The sequence below is a fragment of the Rhinopithecus roxellana genome, chromosome 14 (genome assembly GCF_007565055.1).
Source record: "Rhinopithecus roxellana isolate Shanxi Qingling chromosome 14, ASM756505v1, whole genome shotgun sequence".
In the NCBI taxonomy this organism is placed as follows: domain Eukaryota; kingdom Metazoa; phylum Chordata; class Mammalia; order Primates; family Cercopithecidae; genus Rhinopithecus; species Rhinopithecus roxellana.
In genome coordinates, this window is record NC_044562.1 from 81,006,418 (window position 1) to 81,032,171 (window position 25,754).

Consider the following 25,754-nt stretch of genomic DNA (forward strand, 5'->3'; position numbering starts at 1 on the left):
CCAGGCATTTCCATACATCCTCTGAAATCTAGGTGGAGGTTCCCAAACCCAAATTCATGACTTTCGGGCACTCTCTGGCTCAACACCACGTGGAAGCTGCCAAGGCTTGGGGCTTGCACCCTCTGGAGCCACAGCCTGAGCTGTACTTTGTCCCCTTTCAGTCAGGGCTGGAGCAGTTGGGATGCAGGACACCAAGTCCCTTGGCTGCATTAAGCAGGGGGACCCTGGCCCCTGCCCATGAAACCATTTTTTTCCTCCTAGGCCTCTGGGCCTGTGATGGGAGGGGCTGCTGTAAAGCCCTCTGACATACCTGGAGACATTATGCCCATTGTCTTGGGGATTAACATTTGGCTCCTCATTACTTATGCAAATTTCTGCAGCCAGCTTGAATTTCTCCTCAGAAAATGGGATTTTCTTTTCTATTGCATTGTCAGGCTGCAAATTTTCTGAACTTTTATGCTCTGCTTCCCTTTTAAACATAAGTTTCAATTCTAAACCACATCTTTGTAAATGAATATAAATGAATGCTTTTAAGAGCACCCAAGTCAAATCTCAAACACTTTGCTGCTTAGAAATGTCTTCCACCAGTTGCCCTAAATCATCTCTCCCAAGTTCAAAGTTCCACACATCTCTCAGGCAGGGGTAAAATGCCATCAGTCTCTTTGCTAAAAAGGTGACGGTGACTCATAGCAAGAGTCACCTTTGCTCTAGTTCCCAACAAGTTCCTCATCTCCATCTGAGATCACCTCAGCCTAGATTTCATTGCCCATATCATTATCAGCATTTTGGTCAAAGTCATTCAACAAGTCTTTAGGAAGTTCCAAACTTTCCCACATTTTCCTGTCTTCTTCTGAGCCCTCCAAACTGTTCCAACCTCTTCCTGGTACCCAGTTCCAAAGTTGCTTCCACCTTTTCAGGTATCTTTTCAGCAGTGTCCCACTCTACTGGTGCCAATTTACTGTATTAGTCCATTTTCACACTGCCAATAAAGACACACACGAGACTGGGCAATTTACAAAATGAAGAGGTTTATTGGACTTACATTTCCATGTGGCTGAGGAGGCCTCACAATCATGGCAAGAGGTGAAAGACACCTCTCACATGGATGGCAGACAAGAGAATAGTGCTTGTGCAGGGAAACTCCCCTCTTTAAAACCATCAGATTTCGTGAGACTTATTCACTGTCATGACAGCAGCACAGGAAAGACCCACCCCCATGATTCAATTATCTCCCACTGCATCCCTCCCACAATATGTGGGAATTATGGGAGCTACAAGATGAGATTTGGGTGGGGACACAGAGCCAAACCATATCAGGGGTAAGGGGAGGTCACTGGTATTAATTGAGTAATTTGCAAGACCATATGTAATTACAAATGTACTATGTGCTAGGAAGGAAAAGTGAGAGTCAGAGATGTTTAAGTAGTAAAAATCAACTGGGTTTGGTACAAGATTTAAGTTGCAAATAAATGAAAGAAATTAGGGTATAAAATATGACTTTTGGTTTTCTGGTTTTAGCAACTAGATGGAGAATATTGTCTGAGAAAATCTCACAGAGAACCAAATTTGAGGTTAGAGGTGGGTGACACTCTGATCAGGACATGTTGGATTTAAGGTTCCTTTGAAATAGCCATAAGAAACTATCAAGTAGGCAGTTGTCTGAAAACCTTTCTCAGAACTGCTTAGTTATGTATTCATCAGTGTCCCTTTGGCATATTCCTCCTCTTCCCCCAAATCCTGTATTTCAGACACAACAGGAAAAGGGTTTGGATCCATCTACTGCAGTAAGAAGTGGGTGCACGCAGCCAAAGGGCCACTGTCATCTTCAAAATGGACCTGCTGGCCTTAACATTGCAAGGGCCTGAATCTTGTATACTTTCTCTTGCTGTAAGTAAATACTCTAGCACCCGAACTTGGTGTGCATGTTATCTGTTTTCAGGAACTTTGAATCATTTACTGATCTCTTCCTAGTTGGGCTTTATCTGCCTTTTAACATGGGCTGCACCTATGTGAAATTCTATCCTAGAGCACAACCTGGCCATCTTGTGAAACAGACAAAAAGTTAACTGCATATTGAACTAATATTTGTAATAAAACACGACGATTTTAAATAATTATGATGTATATTGCCCTGATGGCCTCAATTCTTTACCACTCCCTGCATTCACACACATTGGAAGTGCTGTCTCACTTTGCTTCTTTGAGTATAAGACTTGCTTTGGCCATTAGAATGAGGCAGCAGTAAACTGTGTGCCAGTTCTGAGCCTGGTGTGTCACCCCTCTTCTCCTTTACTTCTATTGCCATGAAAAGAGCATGCTCAGAATAGCTTACAGGTCACAGGACGATGATGAAATTACCTAGGGTAGAGCTGTCCCAGGTAAGGTGCCCCAACCAAGTAGAGCCTAGAACACAGTTCCCAGCAGACATGCTGATGCCTGTGTGAGGCCCACAAAGACCAGCAGAACTACCCAGTTGATTTGGGGAGATGCATCTTAACATCTTTAAGTAAAAGTGTAGGTGATAATGCTGCAGTACACCACCACCAACAATAATAATAATAAAGAGAGGAATAGGCCACTTCTGAAGGTTCAGAGGAATCCACTGTTTTAATATTTTTGGTTGTATCAGCCAACATATAACCATCCACGTTCAAAATCCCATTTTTTCCCAAAAAAGTCCCTGACTGTTAGGGAGTTTAACTTTCCATGGAGCTCAGCCACTCTTACTTTTAATTGTTGATTTAATTACTTGTCTTTTTGTTAATTTTTTTCTCAGCATTTAGCAATGACTTTCGAGTTCCACTTTCTTCGTAATCGCTATTTTCCCTACATGTCTCAGATATTTGATACATGGTACCAGTTAGGCATTTGCTTCACCCAGTAAAGTCATGCTAGTGTACCACTGCTGAGAATTTTAACAATCGCACTGCCACCTTGTGCCCATTGCCAGCCAGGCAGAAAAGAATTCAGCTCCAAGATACCATTCCAGTCTCTGCTTTTTGGGTCACTCCTAATACCAGTTGATCCAGGTTGGGTTATCCAAGAAGTAGATTCTGAACCAGAGATTAATGTGTCGGAGGTTTATCAGAGAATGCTGTTGGTATCAACGGAAAGAAAGGGAAGGGAAAGAAGCATGACTGGACAGAAGCTGACCTGAGATGCACCCTCAAGGGAGGCCTCAGTCAATTCTATAGGGAGTTCTGAGCTGGAGCGAGAGTGAGCCTTAAGAATTGTGCTGAGTTGTCCTTCCATTGATAAAAAACGAAAACAGGCCGGGCGCGGTGGCTCAAGCCTGTAATCCCAGCACTTTGGGAGACCGAGACGGGCGGATCACGAGGTCAGGAGATCGAGACCATCCTGGCTAACACGGCGAAACCCCGTCTCTACTAAAAAATACAAAAAAAACTAGCCGGGCGAGGTGGCGGGCACCTGTATCCCAGCTACTTGGGAGGCTGAGGCAGGAGAATGGCGCGAACCTGGGAAGCGGAGCTTGCAGTGAGCTGAGATCCGGCCACTGCACTCCAGCCCGGGCGACAGAGCGAGACTCAGTCTCAAAAAAAAAAAAAAAACAAAAAAAAAAAAACGAAAACAGTCCACTTTGGAAAGTCAGTTATTTTAGCTAAAGCAATCTTGGCAGAGAGCTGACAGTTAATGCCCTTCTGGGGCCAGCACTTTGATCATTTGTGGAAGTAAATCATTCCTGAAGAGGAATCTTGATTGTGTATCATAGAATCCACAATCACTTAATTACAACTAAGTAAATTATGATAAAGTGAAGACTGCTTATTTAAACCTAAAACACTTTTCCACCTGTTTACTATTATTCTGCTGTCTTCCAATTTAACAAGACTCGGTGGCTATCCATTTTCTTGGGTTTCCTACATTCATAAGCATTAATCGTACTGGGTTATTTCATTTTATGTTTTGAATGCCTCTTCCTTGTCTGAGGGCTTTACACAAAAAATACCATAATTTATCTATTGTTTTCTTAATCACTCTTCCAATGCATTCAAATGGTCCCATAAATGTTTGTGGAATGGCTGTTGACTGGGTGATGCCATAGTATTTATTTGTCAGCCTTTCTATCCATTTTCCATCCATTTTATTTTCTATAAATTGGTATTATGTTGAGGAAAATGACCACACTGTAGATATTCTAGGTTATCTTCCCCCTGCCACTTCATTTGCATACAAATATATAAAGTTTTAAAATTTCTCATAATGTCTTTTGGGAAAAACATCCACAGCAAATGTCAGGTAGCTTAAATTAGACTTTTAAAGGACTCCATCATTGTTGAGGTTAAATTATTTTTAGACTATGTTTACCAAAAAATATTTCACGTCTTCTATTAAAGTTAATTTCTAGAGGGTTGAGGCTTAGTACTCTTCAGCACTTCTCATATGTTCTCATGGCTCTTATTTTGAATATAAATATTGTATCTGCTGCCTATTTCTATTATCCATTACATTTGATGTTTTTAACCTAATATTTCATATTATCATTAATACCTTCAGAATTCAAAACTTTTACATTAGATTTAGAAATCACTCTCAGTTCTCAGTAACATTTCCAGGAAGAAAAAAATGTATTGCACTTCTCTTTTACTTTAACATCTGTGATTATCTTTCTATAAGTTCATTTTCTTGGCAATGAAAAAATTTTACATTTCCCAATTGGATAGTAACCAGTAGTCAGTAACTATCAAAACACAGCAGAGAAAGTATTGTTTTTATATTTTTCAGTTTCTTGAAAAATTAATGTGTCTTTAGAAATTATTCTAGAGATGTTTATAGAAAATTGTTAGCTTGGGAGAAAATATTCCCAATGCATAAAATGGTTGTGCATTAGGGAATGGGTGGTAAGTTTGCATTTGTCAGTTTTATTGTAATTTGAGAAAACCATTGTCCCAATCCAAAGAATGTGTTGCCCAGAACCCCAAATGTGTTGCAAGAATTGATTGTGTGGAAGCTGCAAAAAAGACAATTCAGCACAATTTTCTGGGGAATAGAACATTTTTACAAGATTCATTGGAAGGTCCAGTTTTGATTAAATAATGCAAAACCCCTTACATGTTATGCTCTGATGGCACACAGCCTCCTCTGGAACAGCTTTTGGTCAATCATGGATCCATCTTCATTCCTTTATAACAGAATTTTGTTTATGGAAATATTAGTTTTTACAACATAAATTTATGTATTACATAGTTCTGTGATGTAAATCCCAAGTAAAGATTATGGGAATTTGTTAAATAATATTAATAGCCAAGTATTTTTTTAAAAACCCTAAAGATTAAACCTGGTTACTACCAGTTATGGACTGAATTGTGTTCCCCGCAAATTCATATGGTGAAATCCTAAGACCCTGCACCTCAGAATGCAGCTCTTTATGGAGATAGGGTCTTTCAAGAAGTAGTTAAAGTAAAATGAGGTCATGAGGCTAGGCCCTACTCCAATATGAGTTGGAACATTATAAGAAGAAACTGGAACATAGACACATATAGAGGAAGACCATGTGAAGACACAGAAAGAAGATGACCATCTACAAGTCAAGTAGAGAGGCCTCAGAAGAAACCAAGCTGGCCGACACCTTGATATCAGACTTTTCTAACTTCCAGAATTGTGAGAAAATAAATTTCTGTTTAGTCACTCAGTCTGTGGTACTTAGTTATGGAAACTGTAGAAAAATAATACACTGATTGCAACAATAAGAAAACTTCACTGAATTTTTGATTTGTGTGTTTAGCTACATTTTAGTTCTTAAAGCTTGCTATTTAGCTGCAAGATTTTGTTATAATTAGAGTGAAATCATTACTAAATAAAATTGTGTTTGCATATTTGAATTTGTAAACACCTACATGTTATTCAAGAAAGGTGATGCAGCCAATAATTATAATACAATGCCCCTTTCTGATGAAAAATTAAAAAAAAAGTTTTCTTGAAAGAAAATGTGGTACATATACACAATGGAGTATTATTTAGCCATAAAAAAGCATGATATCCAGTCATTTGCAACAACATGGATGGAACTGGAGGTTGTTAGGTTAAGTGAAATAAGCCAGGCACAGAAAGACAAACATCACATGTTCTCACTTATTTGTGGGATCTAAAATCAAACAATTGAATTTACTGACACAGAGAGTAGAAGATAGTTACCAGAGGCTGGGAAGGGTAGTAGGGGGAAAGGGGGATGATTAATGGGTATTAAAAATTAGAAAAAATGAGTAAGACCTACTATTTGATAGTACAACGGGGTGACTATAGTCAATAATAACTTAACTGTACATTTTAAAATAATTTAAGGAGTATACTTGGATTATTTGAAACTCTATGGATAAATACTTGAGGGGATGGATATGCCATTTTTCGTGATGTGTTTATTTCACATTTCATGTACATACCGCGTACATATATACAGACCTACTATTTACCCACACAATTTTTTTTTTAAAGATGAGGGCACAAAATTGCTTGTTGATTAAATGAAAAATCAGAACAATCGTTATTTTCATTGTTTTCCCTGGTGTGCACATCAGCTACTTTTAATCTTAAATTTTACCATAACTGAAGAGAGAACTAGGCTACCAAGATTAAGTGGGAAGAATCCAACAAGAGGAATTTTGTAAAGCAAGAGTACATTCTTTATAAGGATCACTGACACTAAGAAACTATACTATACAGTAAGATACTATGTCATGAGTTTTCACGAATTATTTCTTTCTCCATGGAAACTATTGTGTTATCTTAGCATAAATGATTATAGAAATAATGCTGTGTCATGCAGAATATTTGAAGGGTAGTGTAAAGTGCAATAATTCATTTTAAACAAAAAATTTGCTGTTGTAGCTCTGGCCATTTCCTTGCCAGACTTTCATAGTATTTCATTTAATTGGGTAAAAGTATATGTTATGAACTGAATTGTGTTCTCATGAAGCTCATATCTTGAAGTCCTAAGCCCCAAGGTGACTGTATTTGGAAATATATTCATTAAAAAGGCAAGTAAGGTTAAATGAAGTCCAATGAGTGGTTCCTAGTCCAAAAGGACTGGTACTCTTATAAGAAGAGAAAGAGACACCAGGAGCATGAGTGCACAGAGGAAAGACCATGTGTGGACCTCAACAAGGTGACCATTGGCAAGCCAAGGAGAGAGGTCTCAGGAGAAACCAACCCTGCCTTCAACTTGACCCTGTACTTCCAGCTTTCTGAACTGTGAGAAAATATATTTTTGTTGCTTAAGCTACCCAATCTGTGATATTTAATTATGGAAGCCCTAGGGAACTAATGCAATGTAAGTCTTAGGTATCTATTAAGAATATACTAGCAAGAGGGAATTTGTAAGTCTTTCTAAAAAGAAATAGTTTTCAACACTGCATTTTGGTTTTATACTTATAGAATGTCAATGGTTTGTGTTTATGTAGGAGAATATGGGATAAGGCCTGTTTCATATATGTGCACTCCAAATTTATGCAAAGCCACTTATTTATGCTCATTTTTTTTTCAGAATCATAAAATTTATTTGAGGAAGAACAAAGGCAGTAGAAAATTTAGAAGCCAAATTTTAAAGGAATATATTTTCATGACAGAAAAACTTAATATTCATCAAATATGATAAGAAGAAAACCTGACAAACTGTAGTGATACGATTGTTATACTTATCAATCACACAGAGTAAGCAATACAAATGTAATGTGCATAATTTATTTAAGTAACGTCTATAACCTTTCCAGTTAATTTCTGAGTATGGACTTCACATTATTATGGAGGAAAATCAACATTGTTCATTAAATGTTTATAGATATATTCTGTGAAAATTTAATATAGGTAATTATTTCAAGAACAATAGCCCTCATATCTTTAAAATGTAGAGTAAAAAAGAAAATGAAAATGTTATGCTTTCTAATAATACTGTGCCTTCAGTTTACTATTTTATTTTTTCCAGCATTATTTTAGTGTGTGTGGTAAATACTTGCCTCAAGACAAATACTTCCCAAGTCATAAAGAGTATATGTACTTAGAATGACAGTATATATCGAAAAAAGTTACAGAAGTATTTTGGTTTGCACCTCAGGTGATTCAATTTTATTTCAGAGGAAATTACAGAGAAGGTATAATTGTGACAAGTATCAGCAGTACAAAAATCACACCCATGATGTTTTATAGGAAAACAGAACAATATACTAAAGTGCCATTTGAATGGAAAACATATCCATAGTGTTTCACACCTCTTCATTCCATTTAAAACAAAAGTAGATGTAAATAAATTATGAAAAAAATGACAAGGTGTAATACAAGAAATATCCCATTGAGACAGACATGAGATTTCTGAACATTATGTTTACATCAAGTTCCTCAAAAGGGTATCCAAATTCATAAAATCTTATTTCAGAACATCAAAATCTCTCAGTGCCCAAGTGTGGACGGTCAGTGGCCGAGATATTTTACTCAGTGTCACTGTAGCACCTATTTCTTTTAATCTGCTCTTCCACCGTGAGTTGTTCTGACTGCACCTCTACTCTGGGAAACAAAGGCTTAGCTGGACATTCATGGCTCAGGGCATCAAAACCTGTGTTTCCATTATTGTGGGCAGCTTCTTTTGTTTCACCATGCCAATGTTTAACATCCTTTCCAAATTCCCTTAAATCCAAGCATGCCATATTTTTAATTTGATCTACAGAATCTATTAAATCACAATCGAAAATGTTCTCATTTTCCTTGGTAAATGCGGTGATTTTCACAGTGTTAGAAAAGATAAAGTGTAAATTTTTGTTCTTTGAATGGCTTCCTTTAATGTTTAACAGATTTGTATCAGGAAAGATGATTGAACTTCCTCCCTTTACCATAAGGCCCCTGCTGAGGCTTGGTTTTGGAGCAGGCTGCACAGGACTGCCAGCAGCTGCTCTGTCAGTCTGTTTCTTCAGAGCCATTCCTAGTGCATTCCTCGAGTAAGTCTTCTCAGATTCAAATATATCAAGTAACTCTGAGATTCTAGATGTATTTGCTAACTTCTCGATTTGATATTCATTTGCAGTGTCATTTGCTTCACTCGACAAGGGTAATAGATCAGGAAATTCTAAAATAGATGTCTTCTGCCCGCTATTATTCAGATGTGAGACTGCTACATAATTGTTATTATTATTCTTATTCAAATTCTCTTTATGATTTTCTGGCATCACCTCATCATCAGTGTTAGTAACCTGTAAAACTTCTGCACCATTGGTTTGGTTAGTTTTTTCATTTTTCTCCTTTTCAGCACTCTGCACAACCACATTATTGTTGTCATTAAGATCCATTTCACTTTTCCTGTTACTCTTTGTATCTTCAGCTTCACTCACCCTATCTTGCACATTCTTCCTTCCTTCCTTCTTTTCATCTTTTCTTACTTCATGTATTTTCATTTCTTTGATTCCTATAACATCTTCTTTCTGACAAACATGGGTGGACTGTAGATAAGGCTGCAAAAAAGGAAGGTGATCTTGTCCTTGTCCTTTATTTTCTGGAGTTCTAACATCTTCTAGCAGAGATTCACTTTTAAATTCAGCGGATAGAGGGGTTGTCATTTCAGGCGGCCATTTAGGTTTACTCATTTTGAGCTCTTCCTCAAAGGGAAAGGTTTTCTTAGGGATCTCCTTGGAAGGAGGCCAAATGACTTTTAATTTTCCCCTTTCCCCTAATTTTCTCAAATCATTCCTTTGCCCTTCACTCTTACCAGCATCTAAATGTTCATTACGATCTCCAGGTACAAGGGTGTTTTCTGCAGTATTTTTACACGTATTTGGTTCTTCATTAGGAATAAAGTCCACTGCTCTGCTTTGGGTTTTGCAGTTCCATCTCTCTTTATGCTGCTTGTGTCCAAAACCTTCATCATAATTTCCTTTAGATTTGAAAAGTTGTTTAAAGTGAGGTTTGCAGTATATTTGTCCATGAAGTGATGCATAATTTCCCAAACTGCCAAAAAGAAAAGAACACTTAGCACTTTGTATTTATTGTAAGTTCATAGGGAATTGGGGATCATTTCAATGAGTTACAGACTAGTAAACTTCAGTTACTAGCAATGGGAATGACCCTATTAGTTGAACATTTCTGTTAGATAATATTACCACCAATACTTTGTATGGTGTATGTCTTGCAGTGTTTAGAATTTTACTTTGTGTGTCAGGTAATGGCATGATAGGTATTATAGGGTAATGCACATATAGTTATAGAAGGTGCAGAATGATAGGACTGAACTCGTGCTAATTCAATGATTTATGTGAGGGGTTGCAATTTCCAATAAATCCTGAGTAGCAAACACATACAAATCAACTATATGAGCTTCTTTGTTAACTGGATTTTGAATGAGCTGGAAGGCGTGCCTAACAATTGCTTATGTGGCTTCTTTAAGGCAATTAACAAATTGAGTGATTTACAATTAAAATGAACTCTAGTCAGAGGCAGGAGCATAGTTTTGAATATCTATGAATCTACACATAAAAATAGATACATCAACAAGAGAGCAAAACTTAAAACCCATGAGTAACATTTACAACAAAGTGAAGTGACAAGGTAGCCCCCTCAGCTTCAATATACAAAGAACTAAGGAGAAAACACCAACAGACACAAGACCAGCATGATGGTCTCATCTGTATTGGTGATAGCAGAGGGAGCAAGGAAGATGTCTGATGGACCTGAAAATATGAGACCACAAAATAACCAACTAATATTTCCTGGAAAGTATCACATGCCAATCAGAGAACAGCAGCTGAAACTGCGAGGAGATTTGTCCTCTCCAATAGACAATGAGGCTAGTGAGGTTGAACTCTCAAGACTGGGCTCCCCTTTTAAACAGAATCCCAAAGTGAGAAAAAATAGGAGAGTGGAACCAAGATTGAGCAGGATAATGATTACAGAAATGAAAGAGAAGGTTCTGATAAATATGGAGAAGAGCAGCCAAGCCAGGGAATTCTAGAAATCAAGCTGCCTTATTTTCATGATCAGTATATGAAAACTAAAAGAGGTAGCTCTGTGAAGTTAGAAAAACCATCCTGATTTTTATCCTTCTAAGGTTTTGGAATACTAATTTTACATAAAAATCAGCAACAGAAATGTACCAAGGTAAATAATATACGAAGTTACTAAAATAAAATAAAAATGCAAAGGGCATTATAATATCCCTGTAAATAATGAAAACATGCCAGAAAAACATGCTCTAAAAATATATCAAAAATGTAACCTATGACTTCAAAATGAGTTAAAAGACATTAAGAACATGATAAAAAGACCTGAAAGAACATCATGAATCAGAATTTAAAATCTCATAAGTCAGGTGCCAGAAATCAGGAAAAAATAGAAATAAAAGATAAAAATATCAGCAACAAAACTAAACTAAAAGAAATACAAGAGCAAATAAACACAATAAAAAGTGACTTAAGAGAAACAGAAGAATGAAAACATAACCTTTTCAACAATCAGAAAGAAAGAAAGAAATATAAGAAGAATTTGAGAGAAAGAGACAGATATTAAAAATAGGCAAAAAACATTCAAGGTATAGATAATAGGAATTCCTGAAGAAAAAAATTATATAATGAAACAGATTAAATATTAAATAGTTATAATTAAAACAAACTTTCTTGCATACAAAAAGTATGCAACAACATACGGAAAGAGCACACTGGGTAACTGACACTAGTGAAGAATGACCAATGCCAAGAACTAGTCTAGTAAAATTGCTAGATTTTAAATAATAAAAAGAAAAAAGGCTGGACGCGGTGGCTCACACCTGTAATCCCAGCACTTCAGGAGGCCGAGGCAGGTGGATCATGAGGTCAGGAGATGGAGACCATCCTGGCCAACATGGAGAAACCGCATCTCTACTAAAAATACAAAAAATTAGCTGGGTGTGGTGGCAGGCACCTGTAGTCCCAGCTACTTGGGAGGCTGAGGCAGGAGAATGGCGTGAACCCGGGAGGTGGAGCTTGCAGTAAGCCGAGATCGCGCCACCGCACTCCAGCCTGGGCGACAGAGCGAGACTCTGTCTCAAAAAAAAAAAAAAAAAAAAAAAAAAAAGAGAGAGAGAGAAAAAATAAAAAAATCCATGGGTATCTTTAAGAAAAAACATAGGTCTTATAAGGAACAGAAAATTAGATTGTTATCAGGCTATTCCAATACTTTATTCCAGAAGAAAATAAAATAATGTATCAAAGAATACAATGAAAGAAAGTGTAAGCCAAAGATTTTAATTTCAGCAAAACTGACTTTTTGTTATAAAGGTCACAGACAAATTGTTATCAGCATGTAAGAATTCAGTGAATACTGTTTCCATGAGAGCTTTTTTTGACGAGTCCACTAGAAACCAAGCTTTAATATCAGAACAACTGCAGAAACATCAAGGTAAGCATTGGTTGATGGGCATTAATATCTTGCAACCAGAAAACTAACATGAAATTAGAGCAAAAAGGGACATAACATGGTATGTAGTGGCTATATGATCTGAAATTGAAGGTGTGGTACAATAATTTATAAAATGAGGAGGGCAAATGTAATTTTTAAATGTTTTGATAATGAAATTAGTGGTGCTAATGGATGATACTTGCTATAGGAATGGAGAAAAGTATATAGCTTAAGAGGTATTTATGGGGCAGAAATTGCAGGACTTGGTGATGGCTTGAATGTAGGGAATGAAGGAGTGGAAGGAGTCAAAGATAACTTCATGCTTTGGTCACTGAGTTAATGTTAATGGCATTCACTGATACAGTAGCATAAAGACTGTACAATTAAAGAAGGAATTTAGATAGAAGAAAAAGGGGCATATTGAGTTTGCTGTACTTATGAGAAATCTCGTTGGAGAAGTATATCAGTCATTGAGATATAAGCATCTGATGCACAGAGAGATTTGGCCTAGCAGTACAGACTTCAGAGTCATTACCACATAGATTATTTAAATAATGGGAGTGGATGTGATTCACTAGAAAGAAGAGAAACGTTGAGAAGAATAAATTCCCATAACATAATTGTGAGGACCTCTTACATCTTGGTAATGGACAGAGAGTCCCCCGCACAGGTGCCTGAGAAGGAGCACCCAAAGAGTAGGGGGAAAGCCATTATACTCTGTTGTCATGGAAACCAAGGGAAAAGAATGTTGCCATGAGGGTGTTAGACATTGTCAATTAAAGTCAGAAAAAATATAGTCTGAGAGATGCACATTAGATTTAGCAAAAAAAAAAAAAAAATCAATTTTAGCATCTCAGACTACAGTCACACCAAATGTCACATTCAGTTAAATGCATTTACTTCAAGAGTTTTGGAAAATGAATGCATTTTAACTGTGTGGATAGGGTGTTTCTGTTTGCTCCAGAGAAAAAACAGAGTTTTTCTCTTACCTGTCACTGATATTTTTCTAAATTTCAATTTCATTTTTAAAAACTTAGTCTAGCTCAAAGACAGGTAAATTCTAACCTACCCACCACTTGTTTTGGTATATGAAGTTTTATTAGAACACAGCCAAGCCCATTTATTTACAACCACACCCATTTGTTTAGTTATCTGTGGCTGCTCTTGCACACTAATAGAAAGTGAGTAGTGACAGAAGCAGTATGGCCTGCAAAGCCAAAATTACTTATGATCTAGCTCTTAACAGAAAATGTTTGCTACCTCCTGAGTCTAGACTTTGGACTAACACACTAACTTAAAAATCTTGATTTGCAGAATAACTCTTAATTTTATTCATTTGTGTGATTTTTGTGTTTGGACAAAAGGGATCCTTTAGATTTGATTAGAAAAGTAAAATTCCTAAAGGAAAAAGGTCACAGAAATACCTAACAGAACATGAGCAAATCCCCCTGTGTGGTTTGTGTTAACCGATGCATCAGCAAGATCTGGAAAAATGTGCATCTTCCTAGAGATACGAGGTTATACGTATACTGCAGTCTCCTGGAATGTTTGTGGCAAAGACAATTAAACATTTTACCTCAGTTTACTGTTGCAATGGTGGCATCGGAAGCAGGACTTATGAAAATTCTGCTTGTCTGCCACTAGGCACTCCATTGGATAAACTGTCTTTTGACAAAGTATACATATTTCCTTGTCTTGGAGCAGCAGTTTCTAAAATTAAAATTTAAAAAGGCTTCTGTAGTGTTATCTTCAATCATATTGTAAAAATATAATAAAACAAAACAACATATTAACTGGCCATGCGGTTAAAGTGGAAAAGCTCTAAGACTATTGTCCTTATGGTGCTTCTCTGGACAGAGACTAACCTATCATCAGGTTTAAGGGTCTGGTAGGATAGTCTACATTACTCTAGTGCCTCTACCATTTATAGATTGTACGAGTAGACATTTATAATTAAAAAAAATACATGAGTAAAATATGTTCATTAGACATATAAGTACATCAAAAAGATATATGTGCATATATGTGAGTATATAATATACATCTATATATAATACTCAGCAATGGGTAGCTCTGAGAGAACTTACCATTCTAGATAATTGAGTTTTCCCTATATATAAAGGCTTGTACCTAACCTAGTCAAAAGTTTTTACTTCTTAAAACATTTTAGATAGATCTTTCTAAAATATATACATACGTTTTTTAAGCCAAGGACATTGTATTTGCTTCAATATTTTCTTGATGACTTAGAGTTGACTGTAAGATACCAACTCTTAACTGTAATGCAATGAGACTCCTGAATACATTAAAATGCTCAGGGTCATTTGTCCTCAATCTAACTGGCTTTAGATTGTGGAGCTTTCTGGATTCTTGCATCTGCTTGTATAGTTTTCCTACATCTTTTCTTGCTCCTCTAAAGCACCTATGCTCACTTCCTGTGGCTTTCATGTAAATGTTAGCCCCTGTGAATAACAGTGGTTCTATTACTAACCAGTGTTTGTATAGTGGTTTAAAACTAACACAGAACTTTCACTTCACAACTGCTTTTTGTCCTCCCAGCGAACCTGTGAGAATGACTAAGCTTTGGTATTAGTTATTTATAAGAGCAAATATGCTCAGGGTCCATTATACAAATAATTGTACCTACTTTAGTGCCTAGATGGTCAATCTGGGCCACTAAGAGAACTCCTTTGCTTATTTGGTTCTAGTAGAGGACACATTTTTATGTTTATCACAAGTTTCTTTGTATGTTCTATGTGTTTTTGAGCTATCTTAACAGAAGCTGAGCATTTGAAATTAATTAGACAGCTTTGCTTAATTATGCCAGAAGCAAGCACATTAAGAACGATATTAACCTGATAAACTAGACACATATGTTGCAAATATGATGGATGCATAATTATTAGTTTCAGCAGTTTTTATTTTTAAGCTTGCTATTTCTTTCAATCTGTCTAAAAGAATGGACTAAACTCATGATGCACATTAATTATATAAAATTCTTCTATCATGAAGCCTCATTAATTGCAAGAAGTAGGGAAATGAGCTGTTCTTTGATGTTAAAAATTATGTACTAAGTTCATATGATTTAAACTTCCCTCTTTCCAAATAAAATCAAATTTTTAAAATGTATTGTTTATGCTCATTTGTGAATGAGGTTGATTGAGCGTGATTCAGAGTTTATTCTTCAGAAAAGTGAAAAAATCAGTTAAAAAATGTGGCATCAGAGAAAACTAACTCTATTCAATTCAGTAACAATAGTTGAATATATAAAAGGTCTAATTCCACACTTACACTTTTGTCAGAGATACAGACCAATAAAAATACTAAAGCACACATGAAGAATGTAAATTGTGTCTTGGACTTCTACCAGTCTGTACTGGACTCAGTGCAAACATCATTTAAACCTGGCAGTTAAAAATATGTCAATATTAGGTCAAGGGATATTATTTTTGTCTAGTATAATTGCATGAAATAACATTATTGCTATACCTGTTGCTTTATCCAAAGCCTTATTTACCTTGACAAATATGTCTCAGTAATCTGTATAATAGTATTTGTTATTCTCACACAGTGCAAGTAAATCATAATATATGCTTTTGTGAAAATAAAGTTGTAAAAGCAAGCATATAAAGAGTATACAAGCATACATGGGAAGCTGTTAGTTTCAGGTTATAGTGTTTGGTTGTTTCCACACACTCTTTAACTGCACATCGTTTTGGCTATGGAACACATAGCTTTAAATGGTTAATCTTCTTTAACACGTTGCAAGCTCATTTACCACTTATAAATGCAGATTCCTCTTGGAAGGCAGTTTTTATCTCAGTTGCAGAAGAATCTGAAGTTGCATATCCCAGGCTTTTAAAAACTCTTCCGCTCTCCTGCCACGTCTTTTGAAAATTTTTTCTGACTTCTTTGGGTGAATCAGAGATATCTAAAATATGTCCAGCAATGACATCCTCGTAGGTTGGTGGGGCATGCTTGAAGTCACAGCCAGATTTGCCAGCTTCTGAGCTATGTGATGAAGAGGTTTTCATCTTTGACTCAACAATTTGACTCTCAAATGCATCCATGCCTGAGACATGTTCACTTAGGGACCTTGTTTCAGAGCAGATCCTGGGCTGTTTAATAGGAATCTTTTCTTGCAGCTCTCTAGGATGTTTGCAAGAAAAATCTGTAAAACTCGTGTTTCCTAAAGACGTTAATCCAAATTCCTCCTGACAAAAAGTACGACTTTCTTGCTGGATATTATGGTTTGTTTCTCCATTTGCATAAACTCTTCTGTTTAACTTTGCTTCAGAAACTGGGCCATGCTCAAATTCCCTGAACCATCTGTTTATTTCATTTTCACGGTCATTCACGAAATTTTCAGCCATTGGAACAGTGCGGTTGGCTGCTTCATATCTCTGCGTGTGCTCTGACAGGCGAGGAGGCACTTCAACCTTGCGGATGATTTCAACTGCATCATAGCTTTCAGTGTCGGGCACTATGGGATCAGTGGAATTGAGTCCACCATTGTGAACGTAAGTAGCCCTTTTCTCCACTTTCCTGATTTCCTCTTGAGCTTCCATAGATTCTCTGGAGGAACCACTAGCAGTATGATGTATATTTACTGGTATTGTGATTGTAGGTGGAGAGTCCCTACCACGAGTTTCTATCTTAATTTGACGACGAAGTGTTGCAGGAGACATGATGATTTCAGACCTCTTCTCTACAATTGGAACCGGGGTGACCGCTGGACATGGGATGGCCCCTTTGGATAACTTTGCAGTGGTGTCTTTGAGTCTGACGAGTTGTTCAGAGTGACTCCTGGGTGGAGTAGGGGAAGTGTTTGCTCTGTGAATTTCAGATGTTTGCGACATGGGCCTTCTTGGTGGGGGTTCAACATAACTGTCCTTTTTAGGGGACTGAGAAAGCTCGTCCTTAGTAGGCGTTTCCGTTCGTCGGGCAGTAGATTCTATTGTGATAAAAGTTGGTGACGGTGGGCGTGTTTTTAAAGAGGGAGGAGGAATGTTGCTCTCATCGAGTTTAATTTCCTGATGGGTTGTCACGTGACTATGAACAGCTGCTTCACGATGAGCTGCTACTTGGTGCTGTCCTGTTTTCTCTTTGGCAATTTTATTTTCTTTCTGTTCACTATTTTTATTATTGCTGACATGAACATTAGATACTTTGGATGATGTTTCAAGACTAGTGGGTTTACTTCCCGATTTTCCTGTTTTGGAGGACATCATGGCTGTCTGAATTATATTTTCATAGAACACAAGCATATCTTCTGCTTGAGTTTTAATATGTGTTATTTCTTCTTTTACTTTTTCTAAATTATTCTCCATGGCAATGTGAACTGCATATTCTCTCTTTTCTTCACTTATCAGCCATCCTGGGATAGTATTTAACAGTGTCTGAAATGTTTTAAGGCCACTTTTACTTGGCTCTGCTTCAAACTGCTTTACTCTAGACAAAATCTCTTGTAGTTCTTCACGTTTTCTCAAGAATTCCACTATATTTACGGCACATTTTCCATCGTCCTGCTGGGATTCTTTCACAGCAGAAAAGAATGATTTGTTCTGTGTAATCTCTTGCTTTGAATCTTTAGTATTAGAGAAGACTTGTTTCTGTTGTATGCCCTTGACTTCGAGACATTTTTCTTCCTGCAGACTATTATATGGCTGGGGCCATTTTTTATGTTCAACTTTACTTTCAGAGGTCTGTATTTGTGTTTGCTGAAAATTTTGAGTCTGTGAATCAAGATGTGCATCAATAACCTTTTGCCTGACGGCCTTTGGTGCTGATTTATTCTTCAAAAGTTCTTGTTTTCTTTCAGTTATTAATCTCTCTTCTTTTCGACTAATCATTGATGGTCCCTTATTTTTTTCTTCGCTTCCTGGAAGTTTCCCTCTGTCAGATCCCCCAAATTCTCTTTGCTTCCCAGGAACTATCTTGAGCTTATCTTCATGGTTCTTCTGAATGGATTCTGTAGGCAATTTTATTGTCACTCTTTTCTCCTTCTTAGGTAGCTGGTAATGTCTTTCAGCCAGAGATTGCTTATGACTACATTCAGTGCTTGCTTCAGTTTTCTGGGTTTCCAGATATTGTTGTTTGGTAAAGGTTTGAACATCAACCTCAGATTGCTGTTTATGACTTTCATAGCTGTGGTCTGTTTCATTTAATGTATGATCTAGAGTTGGAAGCTTGATGGTTTTAACTTTGAAATTTGGGGAAATTGGTTTGCTTTGGGGCAAGTGCAACTGCTCCAAATACTTATTCTGTTGTGTTTGTTGGGCACTACATTCTTGGTGACTTTGTTTAATTTCACAAGCTGATTTGGATTGCATAATATCCCTTGCGCTTTGTAAAACTTCCTTTTTCATCTTATCTTTGTCTTCTGAGGCTGCTAAAACATGGTGGAGCCTCTTGGCAGCGACTGTCACTGGCGATGTTGTGGAGAGCTGGTTATCAGAACACACTCCTAGTACCAGAGCATTACTTTGAGAGCCTGGGTTGGGTTGAACCACGGTGTGCTCTGAATCAATTCCAGATACGGAAACCTCCTCATTGGTTTTTCGTAATGGCATTTCCTTTTCCACCTCTGATATGTGTTGATTTTGGCTTTCAGTTTTAACAATGTTGTAGTAAGAACTCTCCTGTTTCTGTTTTTCAAGTTCTTCTTTTTGTTGTCTATATTTTTCTTCAGCAATCATTAAAGGTGTCTTAAATTTTCTCATATAAGGTTTTGGACTTTGTTGTCCTGAACTCTCTGGAAATGAATGAGATTTTATAAGAGGTGCAATCTGTTTTTTCTTGGGTGCTGAAGTTCCTGGAACTGTGTGTGAGAGACAGTTTGCAGAGTCAACAAATAATTGTTTTCTTTCATCAAGACTCCTACTAATAACGTTCTGCTTTGTCTCTGTGTGTTCGCTGCTGGTCATCATCATTACTTTTTTCTGATCCTTTGAGGTAGTAATTTTACATTCCATATCTGACAGGGAGTTTGTCAATTCAACTTTGGGGGAGAAATGGTTCTTATTATCTTTTATATGCTTGGGAAGTTTGGGTTTGGGCAATGTGGGAGGTGGCAACACACCTGATTTTCCTGTTACGATTTTAGTCTGAGAATTCTGAGAGTTTGAGGCTTCTTTTTGGGAATATTGTTGCATGAAGGCTCCACTGTGCTTTTCTGGAGCAGAGGAGGAAAGGAGATGTGCTGAGTTTTGAGACGGAGTTGGAGGAGGAGGAGGCGGCAGAAACACCGATGGACTTTCTCTTTCAAATTTCTCATCTACTGGAGGTGGAGGAAGAGGCAGGCCCGGAAAGCTTTCAAATTCAGCCTTTATCTTCTCTGTGGACAGTGAGGGAAGAAACCCATTTTTTTCAGGAAACATCATGAAAGGAGGTGGAGGAGGAAGAGGAAATTCAATTTCAGATGATGCATTAGAAGGTGGTGGAGGAGGTGGAGATGGAGGTGGAAGGGGGCACTCACTTTCTTTTACATTATTCTCAGGGTTAAAGTTGATTGGATTCAAGGACCTTTCCATTGCCGTTTTTAAGTCTGTGGAAGTATTTGTCTTCATTAGAAAGTCCTGGCTTTTCAAGTGAACATCAGTCTCCTGCTTTTTGTTGGTTGTCTTAAATGTATTGTGATTTTTTTCAGAGACTTTCACTTCTGTTACATTGGTTGTGTCTTGCTCTACAGGCAAAGGCTGCCACATTGGTTGAAGGTTTATATTCTTTTGCTTTATATTCTTATTAGAATATTTTGTTTCTTGCTTTAACAAAGTTTGCTTCTGAAAGTCCCCTGAAATGTCGTAAGTTCCTCCAACTGGCATGCTGACTGGATGCTGGGTGGGACTGGGCTTGGAGTTTTGTGTATCAGTTAATATTTTAATATTTTCGGTCTTTTTAGGACTCTTTATATGAAAAGCCTCCGTTTTCTGGTGGTCATTTCTCCATTCATATGTCTCTTGCTTTCCAATGGTTTTATCAGCAGATTGGATGGAATTAAAGGCATCATCCTTCTTCAGCTCTCTCACTTCCCTGTCTGATTCTTTAGTTTTTAGATTATTCTTAACTGATACAGTTGAGGTTAATTGTCTGCTCATATATTCATCTCTAAGATGCTGTTCTCCTGTGATATCAGTCCAGACACCCATTTTGTCTCCTGATTCCAAAATATTTTTAATAGATTTATGGTGTGAATTAGATGGTCTTCTAAGGCTTTTCTCTAGAGCATCATTGTTTTGTTCACGATCTATGACAATCTTTACACTGGCTTTGGGGGCTTTTGGAAGATTAACCTCAGTTCTTTCTTCTAAATTGCCATGACAAGATTTTCCCATAGTTTGACTGAGAGTATCTGCTCCCCCTTGCCACTTGGCTGCTGGCTCAAAGGGTGCTGGCTTTGGCTGAAGAAGACTATTTTTGTTCCTCTGGACAGCAACCTGATGAATATCTGTTTTCTGTTCTCCTGAGGATCCTGCCATCACAACTTGAGCATCTTTTTTGATTACACCTTCTTTATCTACCTCTTTGAAACTTCTTTGTGCTTCTTTCAAAGACCTTAATGATGTTTCCAGGTCATCTTTGAGAAGCTCCTTTTTCAGAATTTCTGTCCTTGTATTTGTAGCTTTTTCAAGACATTCAATAGCTTTCTCAATATCACTAGGGATGCCATCAGGCTGTTGAGATTCTTTCCATCGATGGCTAGATTCTTTAAGTGACTTGAGTGTGGCTAGCATGTTACCTTTTATAATTTCTTCTGTTTTTGTCACTGTTTTCTGATTTACAGCCTGGCTGAGGGATTTTAGGGTTGATGCCAAATCACCTTTTATAATCTCTTCTTTGGGTATCTTACCAAGTGTACTCTGAGGCTCGGTCATAAAAACCTTAACTGTATTATGCACATCTCCAGGGATGATGTCAGTTTCACTAACAGTACGTTCAACCAGAGACTGCCTTTTCTTCAGTAACAGTTTTGTGCCTTCAACATCACCACCAATAATTTCTTTCTCTCCTTCTTGTTGCTTAGCTGTCAGTGTCTCATTTGACTCTGTGTGGAGTTGTTTGAGATAATCCAAAGCTCCAGCTTCTATGCAGGTTGTGAAAAACTGAACATTTCCCCTCTCAGAGGCATCAATTTTAGCCCTTTCAGATATTTTATTGTTTGATGTGGAAGACAATAAATTATGAATGGTACGTCTGACATCACCCCCTATTACTTCTTCACGCTCATTTGTGTCACCATCATTTTCATGAAGAAGACAATAGATAGTCATGTTAATATCTCCTCTTTCATCTTCCTGAATTAAGATGCCTTTCTTTACAGATCTTTCCTCAGAGAACAGGTTTTTTATTGCTTGTTGTACATCACCTTTCACTATCTCTTCTTTTTCAGCATGAAATTCAGTTGATTTGTTTAATAATTGAGTTTTAGTCAAATTAACATTTCCCTTCTCTTCTTCACTAACCAAAATCTCTCTTTTAGTACAGTCCCTTTTGGAAAGTAGGTTCACCATTATATTTCTGAGATCAGCCCTGATAATTTCTTCTTTCTGTATCTCAGGAGATGCTTGGTTCATTAGCTTGTATTTTGCCATTCGAACATCCCCAACTTCATCAGCTTCAATGATGATTCCAGGAGCCTGGATAACTTTTTGAGAGAAGAGATCTTCTAAGGTTTCTTTAATGCTCTTGCCAATAATTTCTATCTTTTCTATTCTATTTTCATTAAATTCAGGAAGTGGTGTTGTTTCAAAGAGCCATGTAGTTGTTTTGACATCAGAAGGAGGGATTTCTTCCTTGGTCATTTTTGTGACACCTTTATGTGCTTCCATAATAGAATCAAAAGTTTGATTTTCAAAAAGCCACACAGCCTGCTTAACATCACCTTTCTGCACATCTTCCTGGGTGACTGTCTTGATATTTTCATATTCTAACCCTTCTCCTCTCAGTTCATCTAGAGTGTGGGTTTCGAATAGCCAAGTAGATGTTTTGACGTTGCCCTTTTGTATTTCATTGACACTTACTGTTCGTATATAGTTATTCTTATCAAAATTTTCAGACTCAAAGAATTGTTTACTTGTCTTTACATTGCCACCTTGTATATGGTCAACAGTGGGCACAATATTATGTGATTCTTCAGAAATCTGATCCAGTGGCTGAGTTTCAAACCTGTATCTGACAGAACTAACATCTCCCTTCTGAATGTCTTCTTGTGTGACAGCTTTAATAACGTACACAGTTTCTGATTTATTAATAGAGTCTAATGGCTTTGTTTCAAAAAGCCACCTTGTTCCTCTCACATCTCCATGAATTACCTCTTCTTTTTTAACTGTGGTTACTTCGTGATAGGACCCTTCTCGGTCTTGAATTGCATAGAGTGGCTGGGTTTCAAAGAGCATTCTGTAGCTTTTTACATCACCCTGCATTACTTCTTCAGTAATTGTTTTCTTGGTGCTGATATAGTCAGATTCTTCTTTAATCTCATCTAAAGAAAAAGTCTCAAAAATAAAGCACCCCTTTCTTACATCGCCACCTTGTATGTCTGTCACCGTCTTAACACATTCATCACCTTCTTGGCTTTCTTTTATCTTATCAATTGGTTGGTTTTCAAAAAGCCACCTACAATTTAAAACATTGCCTTTTTGAATATCTTCAGTTTTTAAGGTTTTGATCTTTTTCAAAACTTCCTCTGAACTGGAACTTATGGAATCTAAGGACTGATTTTCAAATTTATACCTCATGCTAGAAACATCTCCAGCTTGTATATCCATTTCAACAGGCTTGATTTCCTTCACTTCTTCTCCTTGTATGCTGTCCAAATTTTCTGTCTCAAAAAGAAAACATGCTGTACGAACATCCCCACCTTGGATCTCCTCCTGTTTTACAGTTTGCAATTTGACTGTTGTTTCAGAGTCATCTTTTATGGTATCAAGTGGCTGAGTTTCAAAGAGCCAAGTACAGGTTTTGACATCTCCCTTATGAATTTCTTCACTGCTGGTCATTAACGAAACTTTTTCATAAAGAGACTCCATTGGCTGGGTCTCAAAAAGCCATTTACAGGTTTTGACATCCCCTTTAATAATATCTCTAGCTTGTTCAGTTTTACTTTCTGTTTCTTCCACATCACTAAAATATTTAATTGAATCAAGAGGTTGGGTTTCAAACAACCATTTGGCAGATTTCACATTTCCAGTCTGTATTTCTTGAGCAGATATTCCTCTAATTATTTGAAATTTATGAATGCTTTCATCAAACTGGTCAATGGGCCTTGTTTCAAAAAGCCACCTACAGCTTCTTACATCACCTCTTATGATTTCTTCTTGCTGGACTGTCTTTACTTGATGATATTTTCCAAGGGGATCTTGAATGGCATACAGTGGTGTTGTCTCGAAGAGAGATTTATTTAACTCTACAGCACCTCTTGTGACTCCTTCCACCTCTATTTTATGTGATGCATCAAATTTAATTAAATTGTTTGATTCAAAGATATGTGTGTAGTTTTTCACATCTCCTCTGTCAACTTCTTCAAGTTTCACTGTTCGTGTGTACTCCTTTTTATCTTTTCTAATGTCTTCCAGAGGTTGGGTTTCAAAAATCCATTTTTGATGCCTAACATCCCCTTTTTCTTCTTCAGAGGCAGTGATTTTTTGAAGCTTTCCTATATCAGGACTGTCTTTTAATGCCTCAATTGGAAGTGTTTCAAAGAGATGCTTAGTAGTTTGTACATCACCCCCTATTATCTCCTCATGTTGTAGAGGATCTGCATCAGGAACTTCTTTTAAAATGTCTAATGGCTGTGTTTCAAACATCCAACACTTTCTGGAGACATCTGTACCTATTATTGTTTCCTTTTCAATGATGACCTCTTCTGACTCTTTGATTTTCTCCAAAGGTTGGGTTTCAAACAACCACTTTGCCTTACTCACCCCACCTTTGACATTTTCTTCCATGGATATTCCTCGGACAATTTTAATTTCTGTGATATCTTTGTTAATTGTGTCCAACGGCTGTGTTTCAAACATCCACCGTGCTGTTCTTACATCTCCTTTTTCAACATCTTCCCTGTGAACAGTTTTAATTTCCAGCATTTGACCTGAACCATCTCTAATAACATATAATGGTTGAGTTTCAAAACATTTTATACTTCTTTTAACATTTCCCTTAATTTCTTTGAGCTCAGACCTAAGCTGCAGTAAGTGAACCTCATCCACTGAATGAAGCTGTCCAAGTTGATCTAGATGTTGAGTTTCAAACATGTATCTGACAGTCTTGACATCCCCCCCAGTTATGTCCTTACTGATAGTTACCGCTGATTCTTCTTGACTTTGATGCATTTTATTCATTGAGTCCAATGGCCTTGTTTCAAACATCCACCGAGCTGTGCAGACATCTCCTCTGGCTAGCTCAGGAATTTTCTCTGCATTTTCTACAGTGTCAGAAGAATGAGCCCCAAGTGTGTCAATGGGTTGGGTTTCAAACATCCATGTAGTATATTTCACATTGCCACCAGCAATGATTTCTTGATCAGCAACACCCCTGGAAATGTCACCTTCATCAGGAGAGCCATTGTTAATGGAATCCAATGGTTGATTCTCAAAGATCCATCTAATGGACTGCACCTCTCCCTTCAGAATTTCATCCCATTCCAAGTATTCTCTTTCTGAGTTCAGATCTTTTTGAGAACTGTCATTTGTGTTTTCAAAAACATAACGGGTTTGTTGCACATCTGCTGAGACTGAACTCCCTGAGTTCATTTGACTAGAAACAATCTCAGAAACCTCACTGATATAATCTTTTTCTAAGTTTTTTCTTAACTCAGGATGGATGTGTTTATATAAACGGTTTAATTCATACAAATTTCTTTGCTTGGAATATACATCTTTGGGGACTGGTAGTCTTCTAGGAGGACTGGGTAGTTCAGGGGACTGGGAAAATGCTGTCACATCTATTGAAGTTTGAAGTACGTCAGGTGGGGGAGGAGGAAATTCTGTCATTCCTGAAGAAGTAGCATTAATTTGTGCCAGAGTTGAGGAAGTGATACTGTGATCACCATATCTTGTGGTTGATGTTTCCTTTCTCTGGCTGGTTGAAATGCAAGAAGTGGAAGAGGTACTCACAACTGATGATGGCTTTAAAGTCTCTTCACATTCACATTCAATCTTTAGGGGAGAGAAAATCAAATCTTATAAAGGTGAGTGTAGTGGCAGAGACTTCCTAGGCACTGCCCTTCATTGGTCTGTAACCTGGACCCTACTATGATATCTCCATTGGGAACAATATGTGATGTACTCATTTAGAGACCTACTTAGGAATAATAGTCAATATTTGTCACTATCTTTCCTATAATCCATTTTTACTTGTAAAGTTATATTTGCCATTCAATGCATCAAGGACTC

The 25,754-nt window shown here is 37.2% G+C and overlaps 1 protein-coding gene across 3 annotated transcripts in view; it reads right to left on the minus strand.

Moving 5' to 3' along the window:
- Window positions 1–8,047: 8,047 nt before the first annotated feature.
- XIRP2 (xin actin binding repeat containing 2) overlaps window positions 8,048–25,754 on the minus strand; it is a 79,174-nt gene continuing 61,467 nt past the window's right edge. For 2 of the 3 annotated variants that reach the window (XM_010367857.2, XM_030916756.1), the window contains exons 7-9: window positions 16,142–25,517; window positions 13,940–14,073; window positions 8,048–9,942 (exon numbers count right to left, since the gene is read on the minus strand). In XM_010367857.2, coding sequence (XP_010366159.2) covers window positions 13,979–14,073; window positions 16,142–25,517 — 9,471 coding nt within the window. In that variant the 3' untranslated portion in view covers window positions 8,048–9,942; window positions 13,940–13,978. The remainder of the gene's footprint in view (window positions 9,943–13,939; window positions 14,074–16,141; window positions 25,518–25,754) is intronic. The other variant, XM_010367858.2, reaches the window with a different exon arrangement.